The sequence below is a fragment of the Phyllobates terribilis genome, unplaced genomic scaffold (assembly GCF_046119375.1).
Source record: "Phyllobates terribilis strain yellow unplaced genomic scaffold, ASM4611937v1 Scaffold_5__5_contigs__length_657084704, whole genome shotgun sequence".
Classification (NCBI taxonomy): domain Eukaryota; kingdom Metazoa; phylum Chordata; class Amphibia; order Anura; family Dendrobatidae; genus Phyllobates; species Phyllobates terribilis.
Window position 1 is genome coordinate 147,337,373 of NW_027362765.1, and position 20,897 is coordinate 147,358,269.

Genomic DNA, 20,897 nt, shown 5'->3' on the forward strand with positions numbered 1-20,897 from the left:
AGACTTGTATCATAAGGCTGGATAACCCCTTTAATGCTGCACTGTGACAGCTATACTCATACACACATCTGCAGCCAACCACTGAGTACTGTATAGATTTTTTTACTGTCCAATTTTCCATTTTGTTTCTCACAAAGATAAATGGCTAAAAGGTCGGATTCAGATGGCTGTATCAAAAAATTCAGCCAGTGATGTCTGCAAATTACAGATATTATTGGCTGTGTGTGCATATTGGGATGGATGCAGGAGCAGCAGTGGTGTAACTGGAGTCTGACGAGCCCCGATGCAATATTTGGACCGCCTATGCCTAGCCTATAGTCATCTATAAAGTATAATGCACAGCCCATAAGTCATCCATATAGTAGTATGGCCACTGACTTAAAAAAAATAAAATAAATACTCATCCCTCCGCTCCCCTGCCGTGCGGCGTCCTCTTGTGAAGCCGGCAGCTTACTTGAGAGTGCGACGGGAGCGCATTACATCACTGCCATGTGCCTCCGGTTACCTGCACGCCGACGTCAGCTCTGGCCTCTGATTGTCTGGCAGCGTGTATTGCCATGCACAGACCTGATGGGTCTGTGCGGTGCAATACACTTCAGCAGTTGAAGTTTCTGCTGGCATCAGCGGGCTCCTGACCCACTGGGACCGGTCGCAGCCATCACCTGCAGGAGCTGCTTTCTCTTGCAGAACTTATTGGGGTCCATAAAACACACCAGAATAGCACATGCTGCAACTGTTTTTCCATGTGGACTATTGGAAAAAGTCAGCATTCACTAGCCTCTTGGCTACAAGTATCTTGTCCACGTGCTGTCTGTGTAAGGTCTGTTGCATACACAATAAGCACATGGACCAAAAACACACTTGCCTAAACGAGCACTAATGTGGTTAGACTAGCGTAAAAACTGGTTTGTCCATATGATATCTGTGCATGCACAGCACAGAGACCTAAGCAAGTCAATGGGAAATTCATATGAGTGTTTTTCTCCATGGACCTTTTGCAACATGCATAAAGCCCCCTATACACATTAGATTGATGTTGGCAGCATTCACCAATATCGATGAGTTAGATGACACTCTAATGTGTATGGGGGCGCCGGCCAACTGATTGTTGGGGAAGATGTAATTTGGGCATGTCCAATTTCAGACTGCAGAGATGGCTGTTGGACAAACTATCGGCTGAAGCATCATTAGTCCGGCAATCATCTAATGTGTATGGTGACTGTTAGTCTTGGCTATGAGAGTGCTTGTTTCAATTGTGCCGAATGACGCAAACCTGCACGAAGTTGAGAATTTTCTGTTTCCCCCCTATTCCCTGCATGCAGCCAGGCTAAACATGTTAATACCAGAATCTCTGTAGACAATAGATATTTTATGGTGGTGGCCAACGTCAATAATTTCCATCCGCTGTCTCAAACCTTTTTACAGATTTATCTTTTCTGCTGCCCAAAATGTGTCTAGCTTGAAGTAAAGCAAAGCCAGATACAAGTTGTCAATCAGTACTTCACGCTGGAGAGAACCGCACAATAATTCTCATTAGGATCTTGTGATGAAAACAGACGATAACCCTGTTGAGGTCACTGATAACAGTCTGGATCTTATCACCGATTTTCCTTTATCAGCCATTACATTAAACAAAAAAAAACTAAACTAAAGTTTGCATTGGCAGCCCTCAGATATTTTGGCACTGTATGGTAGTACTTACTTTGTAGTGATGGACAGTCCATCTCTTTTTCGTGATCTGGATCATTTCTCTCTGCTTACCAAAAAGAACTATCTGGTCAACAGGCCGGTAAGCTCATATACAGTATTTAAGGTAAAATCACCGCAATCCGATGCATCTGACGCGCCCCCTGGGCCGTGAGGATACCCGGAGCCGGACCTGTAGATGCTGGGGGTTGTAGTCACCGTGGCGGTGACCCGGTCCGTGACCCAGGGCGGTCAAACCAGGGTAGTCTATGTGTCTCTGTTATATATAGTCCGACTACGCCACCTGTGGAATGCGGTTATTGGGAACCGCCGCTGCGGAGCAGTCCGCTGAAGCTGGTGGTATATGCAGCAAGGTAGTGTAACTCCCGACAGGAAGAGTGTAGCTTCAGGGCAGTGTGTATGGATGATGGTGGTGATAGTGCCTGGATCAGTAATGATAACACGGAGTCTTTGCAGTGCAGTCCTAGGGTTTTTACTGGTGGTAATTATATAGGCCTCAACGGGAGTACTTGCTAGGGATGAGGGCCTGGTCAGTCTGGGAGCAATCCTAGAATTCTCCTGGCCAGGTGGAGTTGTAGGCCTGCCGTTCTGACTGTACTCTTTGGCTATCCCGCTTATAGTCGTATTGTAGCGCACGTCCCTGAGTGTGACATGCTGTGCTCACACATATGGCTGGCGACTCGGATCCCGTGTATTCCTCGCTCTTCTGTGGCGGTACTGGTCCTTTCATGTGGCTGAGCCTCCGGGCTTCGGTTGGGCCAGGAGACCTGCAATCCCCTGCCCTGCGGTATCTGCTGCTGGGCCTGAAGGGTCCTACAGCCTCGGACTCCGGTGTCCGGTCCTCTGTATGCTGTCCAGGATGAGCTATCTCCAGCTCCAGTCCCTGGCTTCTTACTCCTGTGTCCTCAACTCGACTACAGCTCTGTCTGATCTAACCCCGCCTCCAGATCCAGTTATATAGGGCAGGATCCTCCCCTTTCTGGTCTGGGGCAGGAGGTGTTGCATGTAGTGTGTTCCCTGACCAGGAAACTCCTGTTTTGCTCCCAGACATGGTATTACTACCACTGTGGCAACCAGACCCCCTGGGGTGCCACACATCCATGCAGGCAACCAAAGACAGAGCATTTATCAGGCTTGCTATGTGGGGTCCGGTCTCATTGGCAGCTAAATACAGATATAGTACCCCCAATGTGAGCCTTTCAGAGACTGCAATTAACTCTAACCGGCTTGTCGGCTCTCATCGTTCACAGAAGGGAGCTAACTTTTTGGTACGGGATTGGTCATGAACGAGCCATCACCATTAGTTTGGCGCTGTGAGACTCTTCTGCTTAGGCACTAAACCAATTATTGTTTTCTACAATATATTGTTTAGCAGAACTGTATGATTATATACGGAAGCACACCTGACAAACCATTTGTGAAACGCGCGTCAGGTGTTTGATGGGTGAGCCCTTTTATTGCCTATTACTTAGATCTATTACCTTTGACATTTGATGTGGGACATTCTTTTTCTGGTATTGTTGTATAGTCACTTATGATATATGTATATGTTAATATTCTGTTGAATACTTCTTCATGAGCAATCTCATTGCTATTTAATCTATATACAACATATACTATGTGATCTATACTTTTTACTATTATTGGTCCCCATTGTTGCTCACCCACCAGTTTTAGTCCTTGTCTATACTGATGGAATTTTCTGTACTTATTGCTCTTATGACTTCCTAATAAAGTTTATTACCTTTTAATAACTTGTGTCATTTGTTTTGTCCTGGCACACGTCTTTTTTTTTTTTTTTTTCGGACATCAATATTTAATATTTTCTATGATTACAATCCTCAGCCAGTTATTATTTCTGCAATACATTGCTTAGCAGAACTACATAGTAACATTTGGCAGATATATGGAAGTATTATTATTTGGCCTATATATGGCATTGTTATTTGGGTGCTTTACAGTCTGGCAATACTTTTGCACTGTTGTTTGGTATTGTTATTTTCACACCGTTTGACTGTACTCTATTTCATGGGTGGGAACACCAAAAGATGGTATCAAACAGGTTTCCATCCAACACAAAGCTGGCAGTGTGTGCGTGCCATCTCCATTACTATATAACAGTATACAGATACTGTCTATATATCATGTTTATGTGTGGAGGTATCAGGGGAGTCACTTTTTCTACCCAGTACCAGTGTATAGACTGGTTTCATTCAAGGATGACCATTTCCCAGTCTGGTCTAGTTTTATTTCTGTTTCTCCCTTTAAGACACCCCTGCTCGGTGCCTCCGAGTACAGTAATTTACTTGGGGATCTTGTGGTAAGAGCAGTAAATATAAAAAGAAGAAGGAAAAGACACAATCTGAACTGGAGGAAGTACATCTATTAGGAAATGCCGTTCCTGTTTCACAAACAAAATGCTTGAGGACAAAAGTAAGAAAAGTTTCTGAAAGTTTCTGCTCCTTCTTTTAGATCTTCCCCCAGTTTTTCACACTTGCTTACGTAATGTCTGATCCAGCCCATTGACTTAACACTCACACAAGCTGAGACATACAGACGTTTTTCATCTGTTCACTTAGCCCTCCCTGATTTTTTTTTTTTGGATACTCCTCCCTCCCTCCTTTTCTCCCACTCTCTCCCCTGCATCTTTTGCAGGAGAGCTGGAGGTTAGTTTTAGAATGTATTTCAGCAGCAGGCATCCAGCTATCTCCCCGTGGATCATATTCCTTTTCAAATGTACCCTCTTGGTCTTAATCACTGACTTGCAACCTGGCAGTGCCACCACAGGTAAGAGCTGTCCTCTGATGGTTACCAACTGCTCCTCATAACTTCTCATTGTTCACTTTTGGGAGTTTGGCCGTATGGACTGAGTGGGGAATGTGCAGTGCAAGAGGTTGCTCTACACCCTTTTTTTCCATTTAGCTCTGCTGACTAAATGTCTGTTAGTATAAGGCACAAAGGGGGTGAGGTGGCCTAGTAGGGGGGATAGAAAAAGGAAAGAACTGAGTAAAAGCAGATGTGCACTGGACAGTTCCTCCTTGCAGTGTGGGGTGGTGTGGCGGGGGTTTGAAGTCACTTGGTCATTTGTGAAAACTGTAGGGGGCACTGTAAAAATGAACATTTTGAAGTTGTTCACTCTGACATCGACACCGAAGTATAACCGGCTTTTTGGACTTTTCGACACGCTGTGGGATTTTAAGAATTTTTGCCATCTGTTTTGTAAAGGATGGGATGCCGGTTATGTATGTAATTCCTGTATACCGTAAGACTTGTGTAATAGACTGTGCTTGTTTTTTGAGTTGGCCAAGTCATCGGTGAACTTGGATTATTTATGGGATTTCTCACTCCACTTTTGATGTGATACGCTCCTCCCTTTCGTCTTTTTTTTGTCGTTTGATCACGGTCAAAGGTTCTCTTTCTTGGAAAGTATAGTCTAGAATTATAGAGCAGGTAATAGGCCAATCTAAAGAGGTTTTGTCAAAATGTCTAGACCAGGATTACGGATAGGGAATACAAATTTATAAAAATTGTCAGCATCCTTAATACTGTATGACGCGAGAAGATGAAATAGTCCATTGAGTACTAATCCGAAATGTCAGAATAAGGAAACAATGCTCAATGTATGCTGTTTATATTCTGTAGAAACATGGTTTTATAGTGTTCCAAATGGATGAGCCATATAGCGGCACACTTGGTGCCTCCGTTCAGTAATAGAAAACCATAAAAACCGTAGGAAGCATGTGTGCCAAAAGATAAATTATACTGTATGCATTGGCACTTATAGTAATGTACTGATAAAACTGTGCCCTAGTATCCGTCATAATAGTAATACCACTTTAAATATTGCTCCGTCTGTTATACTGATGTATGATTGACATTAAGGGCAGGATAGTTATCAAAATTGGTGTAAGGGAATGGCCCTTTTACACAGACTGATAATGAACTGAATAAGCATTCATAAAACCACTTCATCCCGGTGGATGGTCCATGTATACATGGCAGCCGTCAGCTGATGAATGAGCAAATTTTTCTTTATCAGCTGATCGCATCATCTAAAAGAAATTTGGGGACCAAATAATTGTATTATTGCTCTATGGTCATTCATTCTCATACAGTTTTCAGCAGCTTGTATAAAAGGCAATGAATGAAGCGCTCCCATCAAAGTTTTCATCCTCTTAATACATTGCAATCATCATATAGCACTGTGTAATTACAATTGCTCATTTTACCTTTCTACCCAGTTAATTCTTTGGTTTTCTCTGCTCTATGTAGAAACAGGAAGTCTCTTGTCCCGGCAATTATCTCCCTCTTCAACTTCTCACCCATGTGCTCCCTCCTCCCACCTGCCAGGGACTTTTGCAGTGACTCATGACTCATGCAGGGAAAATTGACCTTTCTATAGAGCTTAGAAGGATTCAGCTAGTCTGTTTTTAATTCCGGGATGTCATAGACCTAATGGAAAAGAGAAGAATTAGCTGGATAGAAAGGTAAAATGAGCAATTGTAAGTGCACAGTGCTATTTAATATGATGATTGCAATATATTAAGAGGATAAACATTTTGATGGGAGTGCTTCTATAGTCAGTAGTCTTTTGGGGGTAGAAATACCCATAGAAAAGGACAATTTTTTGTCCATGGCATCCAGAATCCATTGCATTTTTCAGAACCCCATTGGGATGTTTATTCAGTAACCTCATTGGTTGCCTTGGGCAATAATTCCATTTTCACCCTATATCAGTTCTGATTCTTCTCCCCCAGTGTCATTGAAACTCTACAATATTCCAAATTTATGAGAAAGGTCTGGCACTTTATAGATGACATAACCAATAAAAGGAGTTCTTAACTTCGCAAAAATCTAAACAATACAAAAAAATTGGAAACACGTCTTGGCAAAAGTTCAGCTCTGCCATCCTACATTTCCTAAGGGGCCAATTGATCAACTCTTTTACACCATAAACATGGCGTAAAACCTGTAAAAAGTCTTAAAATTTTGGTGTAATGCGGAGTTGCTCAAATATTTTGCGACTTTTGGCATTTAAACGCCACTTTGGACCAGCGTTGCTGAAATGGGTAGAGCTGGAGAGGGGGCAAGAGCAGTTGCATGTCTAAACCCCCCCCCCCCCATCCAGTTAATCAATTCTGACTGTTTTCTACACCAGAAATACTACCCCAGTCCTTGACTGGAGCAGAATTTCTAGCACAGCGCATGAAGGCACACATCACTTACTAGAGATGCCACATTAATTTTGGCGTTGGATGCTCTGTCAAGACTGGGGTAGCGGCCTTGCGCTGTGCCATTCTTAACGAATCAGCCGCTATGTGTTATTAATTTAACTTTTTTCAAGCAGAAATTTGGATGAACAAAACTTCTTCAGGATTCATTAAAATTGTTATGGCATGCTTAGACGAGCATATTTTCGGTCTGTATGCTGACCATGTGCCAAACTGATAGCACACAGATCAATGCAAGTAAATGGGCTAACTCAGATACATGCACTATTCTGATCCCCTTTCGGATCAGACTCACCCATTAAACTCAATGGGTGCATAAAAAAATGAATACCATACAGGCACCATCCATATGGCATCCTCTTTTAACGGATCCATTGCAATTAAAAATATAGGAAACTGTATTTCGCCTTATATTATTTTTTTATTTTTGATGTATAAGACAGATGACATACAGAACACTATCTACGGATGAAAAATCATCCGTTCTCTCTGGATGAAAAACAGACTATTTTTCATACATTCATCTGAACCGATCTTGGACTCATGTATTTTCCAACCATTAGAACCTAAAAATTGATTATCCTGACAGCTAAAAGTATATGTGTTTAAAGGATCAAAATGCATTTGTTACATCTGGTCTGACATTTATGATCTATCCACACGTGATGGGAAAAAATCTGTTCCGGATTTTACCTTACACATTGCAAAATGGTGAAATCTACAGTAAAAACCACAGAAATGTTGCAGTACAGGTCAATTTCCAGAATTATCTACAGCGGGTGAATGAGATTTTCTATTCTTTTTTACATTTTATTCACTTTGCCTCTGTTGTAATTCACTCAGGATTTTCCATCTGCAAATCTGGATGTAAAAACTATAGCAATTCTGCGGTGTGCGAACAAGTCCTAAAATGAACTCTTTCCGCTAGGATTCCCCCTGTTCATACGCCATTTATTTAGACATATTTCGGAAATCACTTTCTATTGACCACAGTGGCAGCTCTATCTCTGGCACATGCAGAACCTTCATGTTTTACCAGGGCGGTCAGTTCTGTGAACACAGGTGACACACATTGGATTTTAGCGTATGTTCTTCCTAAATACAACCCCTGGCAAAAATTATGGAATCACCGGGCTCGGAGGATGTTCATTCAGTTGTTTAATGTTGCTGAAAAAAAGCAGATCACAGACATGGCACAAAACTAAAGTCATTTCAAATGGCAACTTTATGGCTTTAAGAAACACTAAAAGAAATCAAGATTAAAAATGTGGTACTCAGTAAGGGTAATTTTTTACAGACCAAGCAGAGGGAAAAAATTATGGATGTAATCACTCAATTCTGAGGAAAAACAAAGTAGTGATCACACCTTGGAGAGCTGTTGCACCAAGTGGACTGACATGAATCATGGCTCCAACACGGGAGATGTCAATTGAAACAAAAGAGAGGATTATCAAACTCTTAAAAGAAGGTAAATCATCATGCAATGTGGCAAAAGATGTTGGTTGTTCACAGTCAGCTGTGTCTAAAATCTGCACCAAATACAAACAACATGGGAATGTTGTTAAAGGCAAACATACTGGTAGACCAAGGAAGACATCAAAGCGTCAAGACCGGAAACTTAAAGCAATATGTCTCCAAAACAGGAAATGCACAACAAAACAAATGAGGAACGAATGGGAGGAAACTGGAGTCAATGTCTGTAACCGAACTGTAAGAAACCGCCTAAAGGAAATGGGATTTACATACAGAAAAGCTAAACAAAAGCCATCATTAACACCTAAACAGAAAAAAAACAAGGTTACAATGGGCTAAGGAAAAGCAATGGTGGACTGAGGATGACTGGATGAAAGTCATATTCAGTGATGAATCGCGGATCTGCATTGGACAAGGTGATGATGCTGGAACTTTTGTTTGGTGCCGTTCCAATGAGATTTATAAAGATGACTGCATGAAGAGAACATGCAAATTTCCACAGTCATTGATGATATGGGGCTGCATGTCTGGTAAAGGCACTGGGGAGATGGCTGTCATTACATCTTCAATAAATGCCCAAGTTTACATTGATATTTTGGACAGTTTTCTTATCCCATCAATTGAAAGGATGTTTGGGGATGATGACATCATTTTTCAAGATGATAATGCATCCTGCCATAGAGCAAAAACTGTGAAAACATTCCTTGAAAGAAGACACATAAGGTCAATGTCATGGCCTGCAAATAGTCCGGATCTCAATCCAATTGAAAATCTTTGGTGGAAGTTGAAGAAAATGGTCCATGACAAGGCTCCAACCTGCAAAGCTGATCTGGCAACAGCAATCAGAGAAAGTTGGAGCCAGATTGATGAAGAGTATTGTTTGTCACTCATTAAGTCCATGCCTCAGAGACTGCAAGCTGTTATTAAAGCCAGAGGTGGTGCAACAAAATACTAGTGATGTATTGGAGTGTTCTTTAGTGTGTTTGTTTTTCATGATTCCATAATTTTTTCCTCAGAATTGAGTGATTCCATATTTTTTTCCCCCTGCTTGGTCTGAAAAGAAATTACCCTTACTGAGTACCACATTTTTTTCTTGATCTCTTTTAGTGTTTCTTAAAGCCATAAAGTTGGCATTTGAAATGACTTTAGTTTTGTGCCATGTCTGTGATCTGCTTTTTTTCAACAACATTAAACAACTGAATGAACATCCTCCGAGCCCGGTGATTCCATAATTTTTCCCAGGGGTTGTATAAGGGCTGTGAGAGTAGGTCTGATAAACTAGAATGTGCATGTTCATGGGACGGATAGCTGTGATCTATATCAGGAACTATCTCTGCCCCGTGACCAGCATTACACCCCCCCCCCCCCCTACAAATCAATGTCTGTTACCAGAGGCTTGCATCAGCTTTGCTGCATAGGCTGTCTTTCTTTTTCTCTTTCTTTTTTTCTTTATTTCCTTTTTTCTTTATTTATCTTTCTCTCCATCTCTCTCTTTCTTTTTTTCTCTCCATCTCTTTTTTTAGATGTCAGCTATATCATGAACTAACTCTGCCTCGTGGCCAGCATTACATACCCCCTACAAATCAATGTCTGTTACTAGAGACTTGCATCAACTTTACTACATAAGCTCTTACTATTTTTCTTTCTTTCATCAGTTTGCATCAATTCAAGCCACATTAAAGGGGATATCCAGGACTTTGGACAAAAAAAATGTGCCTAAGCACTAACAGGCGGCATGTAGTTGCTACCTACGTGCCTGTTGTGCCTGGCGCCATTCTTTGCCGGCACAGAGCGGTCACAGCAGTCTGTCGTGCTGACAAAGCGGCAACTTCTCTTCCGCTCTCCTCTGTTGACAGGGCGGGACTTCTGACATCATCCTGATTGACAGCTGGCTCCCCGCTGCCTAGCTGGAGGAGCCGGCTGTCAATTAGTATGATGTCAGAAGCCACGCCCCATCGACAGAGGAGGGCAGAAAAGAAGCCGAATCACCGGTAGGAGCGATCTGTGACCACTCTGTGCTTGTGAAGAACGGCACCGGGCACAACAGGCAGGTAGGCAGCAACTACCCATTTTTTTCTATTTTTACAAAATCCCAGATATCCCCTTTAAAGAAGAGTAAAGAAGAGCTTTCACAGGGTTTTGTTACTTCAAACTCAGTACTTTCTCCAATTGGTGCTGCTCCACAGATTGTGCATCAGATTGTGCCTTCAACCAACTGGGAGTATTCAGAACTTCTCTGTGGATATGGCCATGTTTTGATTGGCCAGAATCAGAGGAGAAAAAGCAAACGCCCAGTTGTTTGAAAGGAACATGTGCATAACTAATACTGTAGTATAACTTTGGAACGGAGGTGCACAGAAGAAAAATGAAAAACAGTTCCAGAATCAGTGGAGCCGTGACAATTAGAGGAGATTCTCAGTTTAAATTTGAAAAATCAAGGGAAAAATTCTCTTTAAAAAGAATTGGATTTGTTGGACTATTTAGTTGTTTTTTTTCATTGCATGACTTTGATTCTACATACAGTCCTACTAGTTGTTATCCGGTTTGATTTGTACTTTGCCATCTTTGGTGATGAAAAACTTATAATACAAATTTGTGACGTACGGCAAATAAAACTAAATAGTAAAACAGCTGGATTACCCTCCCATTTCAGTGACAGAGGTTTACATGTCGCTGACTGGGAATGGAAGTCCTGTATATGTAACATGTGAGCATCCAGAGTCTCTCCATCTCTACTGCATTTTATGTCAACATAAAAGACATATGACGCTGAGCTCCATGCACATCTGTGAGGCTGACATGCCTTTCTCATGAGTTCTACATTATTATTTTCTGAAGGTTACAGAAATTGCAGCAGTTAAATATTTCTCTATTCTTTTGCAATAAGCCACAGCTCTGCAGATTATTCTAATGTACACTTATTTCATAAAGGCAAAGGTGCAAGCAACATGGGGCAGGCTAAAGAAGGGCCACTTTGCCACCCAATATGCAGCATGATCCATTTATACCATACCATGCCATATACCAGGGGTGGACATATGTTTGGTGCAACCTGTGCCACAGCACCGGAGCCATAGAGGTACAGGGACCATTTTCATTCCTAAAGCAGGTGGAATGTTGCATTATGATGAGTTATGGGACTGCAAAAGGCCCAAATTATTATTATTTATTATTATAGCGCCATTTATTCCATGGCGCTTTAAATGTGAAAAAGGTATACATAATAAAAACAAGTACTATAATCATGAACAATACAAGTCAGCGACTGGTACAGGAGGAGCAAGGACCCTGCCCGCGAGGGCTCACAATCTACAAGGGATGGGTGAGGATACAGTAGGTCAGGGTAGAGCTGGTCACGCAGTGGTATGGTGGAACGATGGTTACTATAGGTTGTAGGCTTGTTGGAAGAGGTGGGTCTTCAGTTTTATCCTTTCACAGGGGCCTTTTTCGGACTGTGTCCGCCTGTGTTTTATGCAGTATATCAAGGTATAAGAGCATATCTGCATGTTGCTTCTTCAGGTGGTATCAGGTAAATGTGTTTAACACCCTAAACCCTAACAGGAGGGGTGTAGCTCTAAGGGATGCAAAGGTAGCTGTCAAACCCAGGCCTTATACCTGAGAGGCCATATGTATCACATATAGACTCCTGTATTTGGGTCTCCGACATGTGCTTCTCTGTCGGTTGCAAAACTACTACTCCCAGCCTGCAACTATGGAGGCACAAAAATGTCATATTTTATGGCTTTATTCAGTACATTTGCCAACCATCTAGCTGTAGGATTCAACAGAACAGTATGGAAAAAGGAACATGGCTACAAATTTTTCCCCCGGGGAACTTGTATATTACTACAGGAAGACAGTTGCAAGAGTAAGTATATCTGAAGATTTATTGTACAATTCTCATTGTTTGGAGTAATTGTGTTGTGGTTCTTCTGTCATCAGGATGATCAAAGCGTTGTCTCAGTCTCCACCCTGTTTACCCTGTAACTCCGGATGTGTTAGTTTAGGAGCAGGCTATATGTATTGTACTCTCCGTGGAGGGAATGCATCCATACTGATGGGGGGAAAAAAATTATATTTTGATAATTTGGTCGAATTTTTCATTTTTTTCCTTCTCTTCTTCCGAGTGCCATGACTTTTTTTTTACATTTTTTGTCCCCATTGCCATATGAAGGCTTTTTTTTCTTGCAGGACAATTCCGCAGTTGTTTTTGGAGTTTTGTTTTTACAGCTTTCATTTTGCAGTCAAAATGATCTGACAATATGATTCTCCAGGTCAGTATAATTTCAGCGATACCAAACGTATATACAGCGGGTGAAATAAGTATTGAACATGTCACCAATTTTCAATGTAAATATATTTCTAAAGGAGCTATTGATATGTAATTCTCACTAGATGTCGGCAACAACCCATTCAATCAAAGAAATCATACCATAGATGTCCATAAATTGAGTTATGTGTAATAATGAGAAATGGTACAGGGAAAAAGTATTGAACACATGAAGCAAGAGAGGTGCAAAAAGCCATGGAAACGCATGTCACCAGCTGAAATCTATCTGGAATTAGAAAGCAATCCTGCCACTTAGTGAAAAATATTATCAGCTGGTTCATCTGGTTACCTATAAAAAGGTGTCTCATTACCAAGGTGCCACACAAGAAACATCTCATAATGGGTAAAACCAGTGAGCTGTCTCAAGACCTTTGCAACCTTATTGTTGCAAAACATATTGATGGCATTGACATCAATGCGGTGCTATTTCTCCCAAACCTCCCATAAGGTGCGATTTCTCCCAGGCCTCGACAATTTCTATACACATGTTTTTTCAAAGCGGAGGAGTGAAGAAAGCAGTATATCTTCTGGGAGAACAAAAGAATGAGGCATTGTAATTTAATATGTTACTCAAACTAATGTCCCATTAGTACAATTACACCCTATTAAGGTAACACTTCCAATAAAAAAAATATAACCAAAAGACTGAGAGACTCACAGGAACTCACACTCAGAGCTAAAAAAGAGAAAATAATTAAAATAAATAATGTTTATTTAATACAATACCTATAAAAACACATAAAATAGAAAAGGTGCCAACATGACTGGGGACACGGTTATAGGCCCATTATGGAAATAGGTAACATAAAATACTGCAGCAATGAGATTTATATAGCAGATAGTTTAGATAACCTATTCATATACAAAACAACAAAGCTTAGGGCAGTTGCAGTAATTAAATGTAAGTCAGCAATATAAACAATAATAAATATAAAGGGTTACCTATAGGGCAGTAACAACCGTGACAAGTAATGGCCCTGCATCCCTCTACCCCGACAGGCATTTTCCTTGCTTCTTCAGCACGCTTTAACACAAACCTCGAAGAAGCAGGGCGAAATGCACGTCGGGGTGGAGGGACCCGGAGCCATCACTAGTCGTGGTTGTTACTGCTCTACAGTTAAGTGTTTATTTTTATTATTGTTAAATTGCTGACTTCCATTTAATTACTACAACTGTGTATATGAATACTTTTATTATTCAGATACACATATGAATTCATTCATACATATTGCTGCAGTATTTTAGGTTACCTATTTTCATAACGGGCCTATAACCGTGTCCCCAGTCATGTTGGCACCTTTTCTAATTTTTACATGTTTTTAGGTATAAGGGGTAATGTTTCTCCTTGTGGAGAGTATCATACGAGCTCTGGCATGCCAAGGTAAGGAGGCTTATTCGCCATCAATGTTCCTCTGTGAAATTTAATATGCAAATTACCTCTTCAGAGAAAAAAAGGACTTGTACTCTACAGCGCCACCTATTGGAAGCAGCAATCTAACAAGTCACAATCGACCCTTTAATGAGTCGTGCAAAATGACTTAGGATAATAGCCAAATCAGAATCTCAATTTGTAGTCACGGTGTTTTGGGATGTTGGCCCTCATCAGTGCAAAGAACTGATTTGGCTAGATGAGAGGCTCTGGACTGAGGTCTAAGGGGTAACATTTCTCCTTGTGGAGAGTGACATACCAGCTCTGGCATGTCAAGGTAAGGAGGCTTATTCGCCGTGCAATGCTCCTCTGGGAAATGTAATATGAAAATTGCCTCTTCAGAGAAAAATAGGACTAGAACTCTATAGCGCCACCTATTGGAAGCAGCAATCCTACAAGTCACTATCGACCCTTTAACAAGTCGTGCAATACGACTGATTCCAATAGGCGGCGCTATAGAGTTCAAGTTCTCTTTTTCTCTGAAGAGGCAATTTGCATACATGTTTTTATTGATATTGTATGGGCCCGATTCTCCTGGATGAAAGAAAATACGCTAGTGTGAACCTTGCCTAAGTTTCACTGTGTGTCAGGGTTTTTTCTGCCAAGGTATTGGTTTAAGTCCCCACATCTGGGCCTCCACCCTCTATGCTGACCTTCCTGAAACTAATAAACCCATGAAGTGCTTTAAAGCATAAAGTGACTAAAGTAAAACAAGCTAATATTTGAAGATATATAACATTTATGCAATTACAACACATCTAAAGATTTTACTGTTGGCACATCTTACAGCAGCATGCACAATCGCTGTACGGTATGCCTCGTCATACATGGCCATAGTACGGAGCGTTAACTTAGGCTCATAATTGCAATTTATTCATGGTTTTTTAAAGTCTTTATAAGCTCAAGATAATAATTGTGCCCCTTGAAAAACCATGGGTGGTCCGGATCCGTTTAGGACGGTCAGCATAGGAAAGGAGTTGCTTATCAATCCCTCAAGCAGAATTCTGAACGTATGATCTGCATTACTTGTTTGCCTAGGTATTTTTACTTGACTCCTTTACTTTTGCGTATGTGGAACTAACAATATTTTGGATTTTAGACTAATTCTAGCACTGATAGAGTTAACTGGTGAAATGATTTAGACTGCCCTCATGTTCAGCAGCACATCAGGCTCTTGACCTCATTCTGTCTCCTCCCTCACACCCCACCAAACACAGCTAAGGTTTTTACAAGCTCCCTAGTGGGTCAGCTCTCTGGTCACTCGTGATATAATAGGGTCTATGTTCTACATTTCTCTTGGAGATGGGTGTGACTTTGTCCAAAGGACAAGCTCCTTAAACCCCTCAATCAGACACTTGGGAGAAGGAGGTTGTACATTTCTTAACCCTCTATCCTCAGACGTGTAATCTTCCAAACAGTTTTTGGCTTCATTGCAGAATTATTTTGGCAAAAATACAAAAAAATGCCCCTAGACATTGCTTAGTGCAATGCAAAAGTGTTCCTCAGACAGAGTTCATTACCCCATGATGAGTGTAAGGGACCAGGAGCGGAATAAGAGTAGCCAGGGCCCCGGACAGTTTAGAGGCCGTGGGCCCCCCGGCATCTGATGTATCGCATGACACATCACATGATTTCCTTTGAGAGCTCATGTGATAGGTCACATGATTAAAACACAGGTGAGGGAGCGGCGTGCGTAGTGCAATTTTTTCTCGTATGTACAGCACTATACATACCATAGCACTATACATAATAAAGGATAAGATGTAATAAGAAACGGCACTATATGGACACTATATAATAAGGGACGATGCTATACATATAAGGGAATGATATGTAATAAGGGACAGTGCTAAATATAACAACAGGGAATGCTATATAATATGGGGCAGAGTGCTCTGTGTGCATCGTTTAATAGCTTGTTTATTCAGATAGACTTTAGAAAAAATGCCGTTCAATAATGGTTTACCGATTGGTGGTCACGTCTTGCCGCCAAATCCAGTAACTTACCGCTGATGTCTTGTCTGATTACAGTTTTTTTCTTCTTTACCTTCTCAAACCTTCATGTCAATGTCCTCATATGGTGACTTGTTCTCTGCAGAGTTTGCTGCACTGATCATTGCACCCCTGAAAATAAAAAAAGGTCACATATATGTACACATTTGTTTCCTGTATCAGAAATCCCCCCACACTGCGCTTCTGAATACAGACATGCACCCACTATTAATATATAATTAGCTATTGTGCAATCCACCATACCAAATGTAAATTGATAATCCTCCGCTGTGCCACTTGTTAACTATAATTAGTCACTTTTCCCCACTCAATAACTATATAAATTAATTTGCCAATGTACTTTTTCCCCCAATTCATTACTTGTTACACTACTGCGTACTCAACGCCCCACCACTTTACACCTCCCGCTCCCCCGATTCATTATAATTACAGTACAGGCCAAAAGTTTGGACACACCTTCTCATTGAAAGATTTTTCTGTATTTTCATGACTATGAAAATTGTACATTCACACTGAAGGCATCAAAACTATGAATTAACACATGTGGAATTATATACTTAACAAAAAAGTGTGAAACAACTGAAAATATGTCTTATATTCTAGGTTTTTCAAAGTAGCCACCTTTTGCTTTATCACTGCTTTGCACACTCTTGGCATTCTCTTGATGAGCTTCAAGAGGTAGTCACCGGAAATGGTCTTCCAACAATCTTGTAGGAGTTCCCAGAGATGCTTAGCACTTGTTGGTCCTTTTGCCTTCACTCTGCCTTCACTTTGAGCTCACCTCAAACCATCTCGATTGGGTTCAGGTCTGGTGACTGTGGAGGCCAGGTCATCTGGCGTAGCACCCCATCACTCTCCTTCTTGGTTAAATAGCCCTTACACAGCCTGGAGGTGTGTTTGGGGTCATTGTCCTGTTGAAAAATAAATGATGGTCCAACTAAACGCAAACCGGATGGAATAGCATGCCGCTGCAAGATGCTGTGGTAGCCATGCTGGTTCAGTATGCCTTCAATTTTGAATAAATCCCCAACAGTGTCACCAGCAAAGCACCCCACACCATCACACCTCCTCCTCCATGCTTCACGGTGGGAACCAGGCATGTAGAGTCCATCCGTTCACCTTTTCTGCGTCGCACAAAGACACGGTGGTTGGAACCAAAGATCTCAAATTTGAACTCATCAGACCAAAGCACAGATTTCCACTGGTCTAATGTCCATTCCTTGTGTTCTTTAGCCCAAACAAGTCTCTTCTGCTTGTTGCCTGTCCTTAGCAGTGGTTTCCTAGCAGCTATTTTACCATGAAGGCCTGCTGCACAAAGTCTCCTCTTAACAGTTGTTGAAGAGATGTGTCTGCTGCTAGAACTCTGTGTGGCATTGACCTGGTCTCTAATCTGAGCTGCTGTTAACCTGCGATTTCTGAGGCTGGTGACTCGGATAAACTTATCCTCAGAAGCAGAGGTGACTCTTGGTCTTCCTTTCCTGGGGTGGTCCTCATGTGAGCCAGTTTCTTTGTAGCGCTTGATGGTTTTTGCAACTGCACTTGGGGACACTTTCATAGTTTTCCCAATTTTTCGGACTGACTGACCTTCATATCTTAAAGTAATGATGGCCACTCCTTTTTCTTTACTTAGCTGCTTTTTTCGTGCCATAATACAAATTCTAACAGTCTATTCAGTAGGACTATCAGCTGTGTATCCACCTGACTTCTGCACAACACAACTGATGGTCCCAACCCCATTTATAAGGCAAGAAATCCCACTTATTAAACCTGACAGGGCACACCTGTGAAGTGAAAACCATTTCCGGTGACTACCTCTTGAAGCTCATCAAGAGAATGCCAAGAGTGTGCCAAGCAGTCATCAAAGCAAAAGGTGGCTACTTTGAAGAACCTAGAATATAAGACATATTTTCAGTTGTTTTACACTTTTTTGTTAAGTATATAATTCCACATGTGTTAATTCACAGTTTTGATGCCTTCAGTGTGAATGTACAATTTTCATAGTCATGAAAATCCAGAAAAATCTTTAAATGAGAAGGTGTGTCCAAACTTTTGGTCTGTACTGTATATGGCCCATACAGGATGGAGCATTATATAGGGTCCATACAGGATGGAGCATTATATGGGTCCCATACAGGATGGAGCATTATATGGGGCCCATACAGGAAGGAGCATTATATGGGGCCCATACAGGATGGAGCATTATATGGGGCCCATACAAGATGGGGCCCATGCAGGATGGAGCAATATATGGGGCCCAGCCTGCATGGAGCATTATATAGGGGCCAGAATTCTGTATGGAGCATTATATGGGGGCCAGTATACTGTACGGAGCATTATACGGGGGACTGTATATTGTATGGCGCATTATATGGGGGACAGTATACTATATGGAGCATTATATGGGGCCCATAATACTGTATGGAGGACTATACTGTCCGGTCTGCACTGTGCTTATGAAATTCTCAATAAGTTTGATGTGTCACATGACCCTCTTCCCATTGAAAAAAATAAGGCTGGATCCAAAATGGCCGACTTCAAAATGACTGCCATGGTCACCACCCATCTGGAAAAGTTTTCCCCCTCCCATTTACTAATGTGCCACAAACAGGAAGTTGATATCACCAACCATTCCCATTTTATTTAGGTGTATCCATATAAGTGGCCCACCCTGTAGTATTAGTAGAACTATAAAGCTCAGCACAAGTTCTGCTGTAACACATTCAGCTATCAGTGGTTTGTTCTGAGTCTACACTGTTATTTACACATAGAAATAATAGGACATTTGAACAAGCGCACAGCTCTGGAAGGGAAAGGCAGAGAGCCTTGACTAGGAGACCTGCTGTGAAAGCTGCCAGGCTGGTGATTTCATAACTGCATCTCTCTTCACAAGATGAGAGGAGGTAGAGGGAAGTGACCAGAAATTGCTGTATCAATGGGTTGGAGAGAGCTGACTGGGATTGTAAGAGTTAACCCCTCTCTTGGAATGTAACCACTGCGCATTCTTGGCCAGACACTTCAGACAGGGCCCCATGGAAACCAGCTGTACACTGTAAAAGATAAAATCTCTCATTGCAGGAGTATAACAGCAGATAGAAAAAGCTTGTCTAACTAATTAATTAAAGCAAGTTAAGATCTAGAGAACACCCCTTTAAAGCCTAGACAAGTGCATTGACTTTAAAAGGGTATTCCCATCTCCAAGATCCTATCCCAATATGTAGTAGGTATAATAATAGTATTAGTAAATATCTACAATTAGAAATGTAGTATAGTTCTGATTCGCTATGTCGCTTACACCATTGCAGTACCTTATATATCCATGGTTACGACCGCTAACAACTAATTGTCACTATATGAGTGGTTGTAACCATGGATATGTAAGTTACTGCAATGTTCTCCACAAGGGGTAAATGACATAGTGAATCAGAAGAACTATACTACATTTCTAATTGGGATGTATTTACTACTAATATATTATTACACCTACTGTACATATTGGGATAGGATCTTGGAGATGGGAATACAACTTTAAGTCAATATGAGGCCTGGAAAAATACAAGTCTCATGGGTCATCATTAGAAATGAGTGAATTTATCTGCAGCAAATCAAATTTGTTATAAATTACCAGAAAATTGTGTTTTTTGGTGAATTTGAAATCATAGCTTCTGGTTCACACGAATTTAGCACAATGGCTGTCCAACATTATTCTGGATTTTTCTAAGGGAAATGACGTCAAGGACGGGTGTCGTCCCCCACGCTACCAGGTGAGTCTCAGCACTGGAAGAACAAAGAGACCCGCTTAGAGGATCAAGGAGCTGCAGAAGGGTATAGGCAGGGTAACAAGGAAGGTGAAGGCCTCAGATAGGTGAGTATAATGTGTTTTTATTTTTTTAACCTCTGTGGAGACACGAGGGACAGTGAGTGCTCTCGTACGCTGGCCTGGCTGTCTTTAGAAAGACCGCATGGACCAGGGCTCATACCACTGAATGCCCGCACCTCTTCCCCATGGGCAGAATACTACTCAGACGACACAGTGTGGCAATACTTTATTGAACCACCAATAGTAAATAACATTATAGAACAGTTCCAGCAAATACACAAGATGGTGCAAAAGACAAGAGTCTCACCTTTCCGCTGGCTCGTCAGGAATAAGAACATCTGCGACTTTGAGCTTCCAGGGCCAACTACCCCAACCAGTCGCACCCCGCTTTTGGTGGGCACCCACAGAGAGGAGGTAGCAGCAAGCTTAGGAAGCTAACAGAGTACATTGATGTACGTGGCCAGGTGACTTGGTTGTCCCAACCTGGATTCTCCAAATGTTTTTGAGGGTTCAGTGATGGTCAATGGAGTAGATATGTATTCCTCCAGTTGGTGCCATAGTTCCCTGGCTGCTGTTCTGTAGAGTCTCTCTGGAAACAGAGGCAGATCACCCATTTATAGTTCACAGCTCTTATTCAGGCATTTTTCCACAGAATTGGGGAAGGTGGGAGGAGGTCAATTAACCAGTTAATTGTTCAATTAACCTACTCCTTTGTCCCCCAAGGATAGCTGAACAATAAGCTGCAGGGATGAATACAATAGGTAGTCAACAAGCATTCAACAAATCAACAAACATCAATTCAAGAGTCAACGTTCAGGCTCATATGCAAAATGGCTTATGTCTCTTGACCTACTGGAAAATATATCTGGCATAATTAAAAATAAATGCTGTGTCGTC

General features: G+C 41.5%; 1 protein-coding gene across 1 annotated transcript in view; it reads left to right on the top strand.

The window, feature by feature from the left end:
• Window positions 1–4,272: 4,272 nt before the first annotated feature.
• MRC2 (mannose receptor C-type 2) overlaps window positions 4,273–20,897 on the top strand; it is a 135,398-nt gene continuing 118,773 nt past the window's right edge. Inside the window, exon 1 of the mRNA XM_073683147.1 lies at window positions 4,273–4,494. Within this exon, the coding sequence (XP_073539248.1) occupies window positions 4,386–4,494 (109 nt within the window). The 5' untranslated portion in view covers window positions 4,273–4,385. The remainder of the gene's footprint in view (window positions 4,495–20,897) is intronic.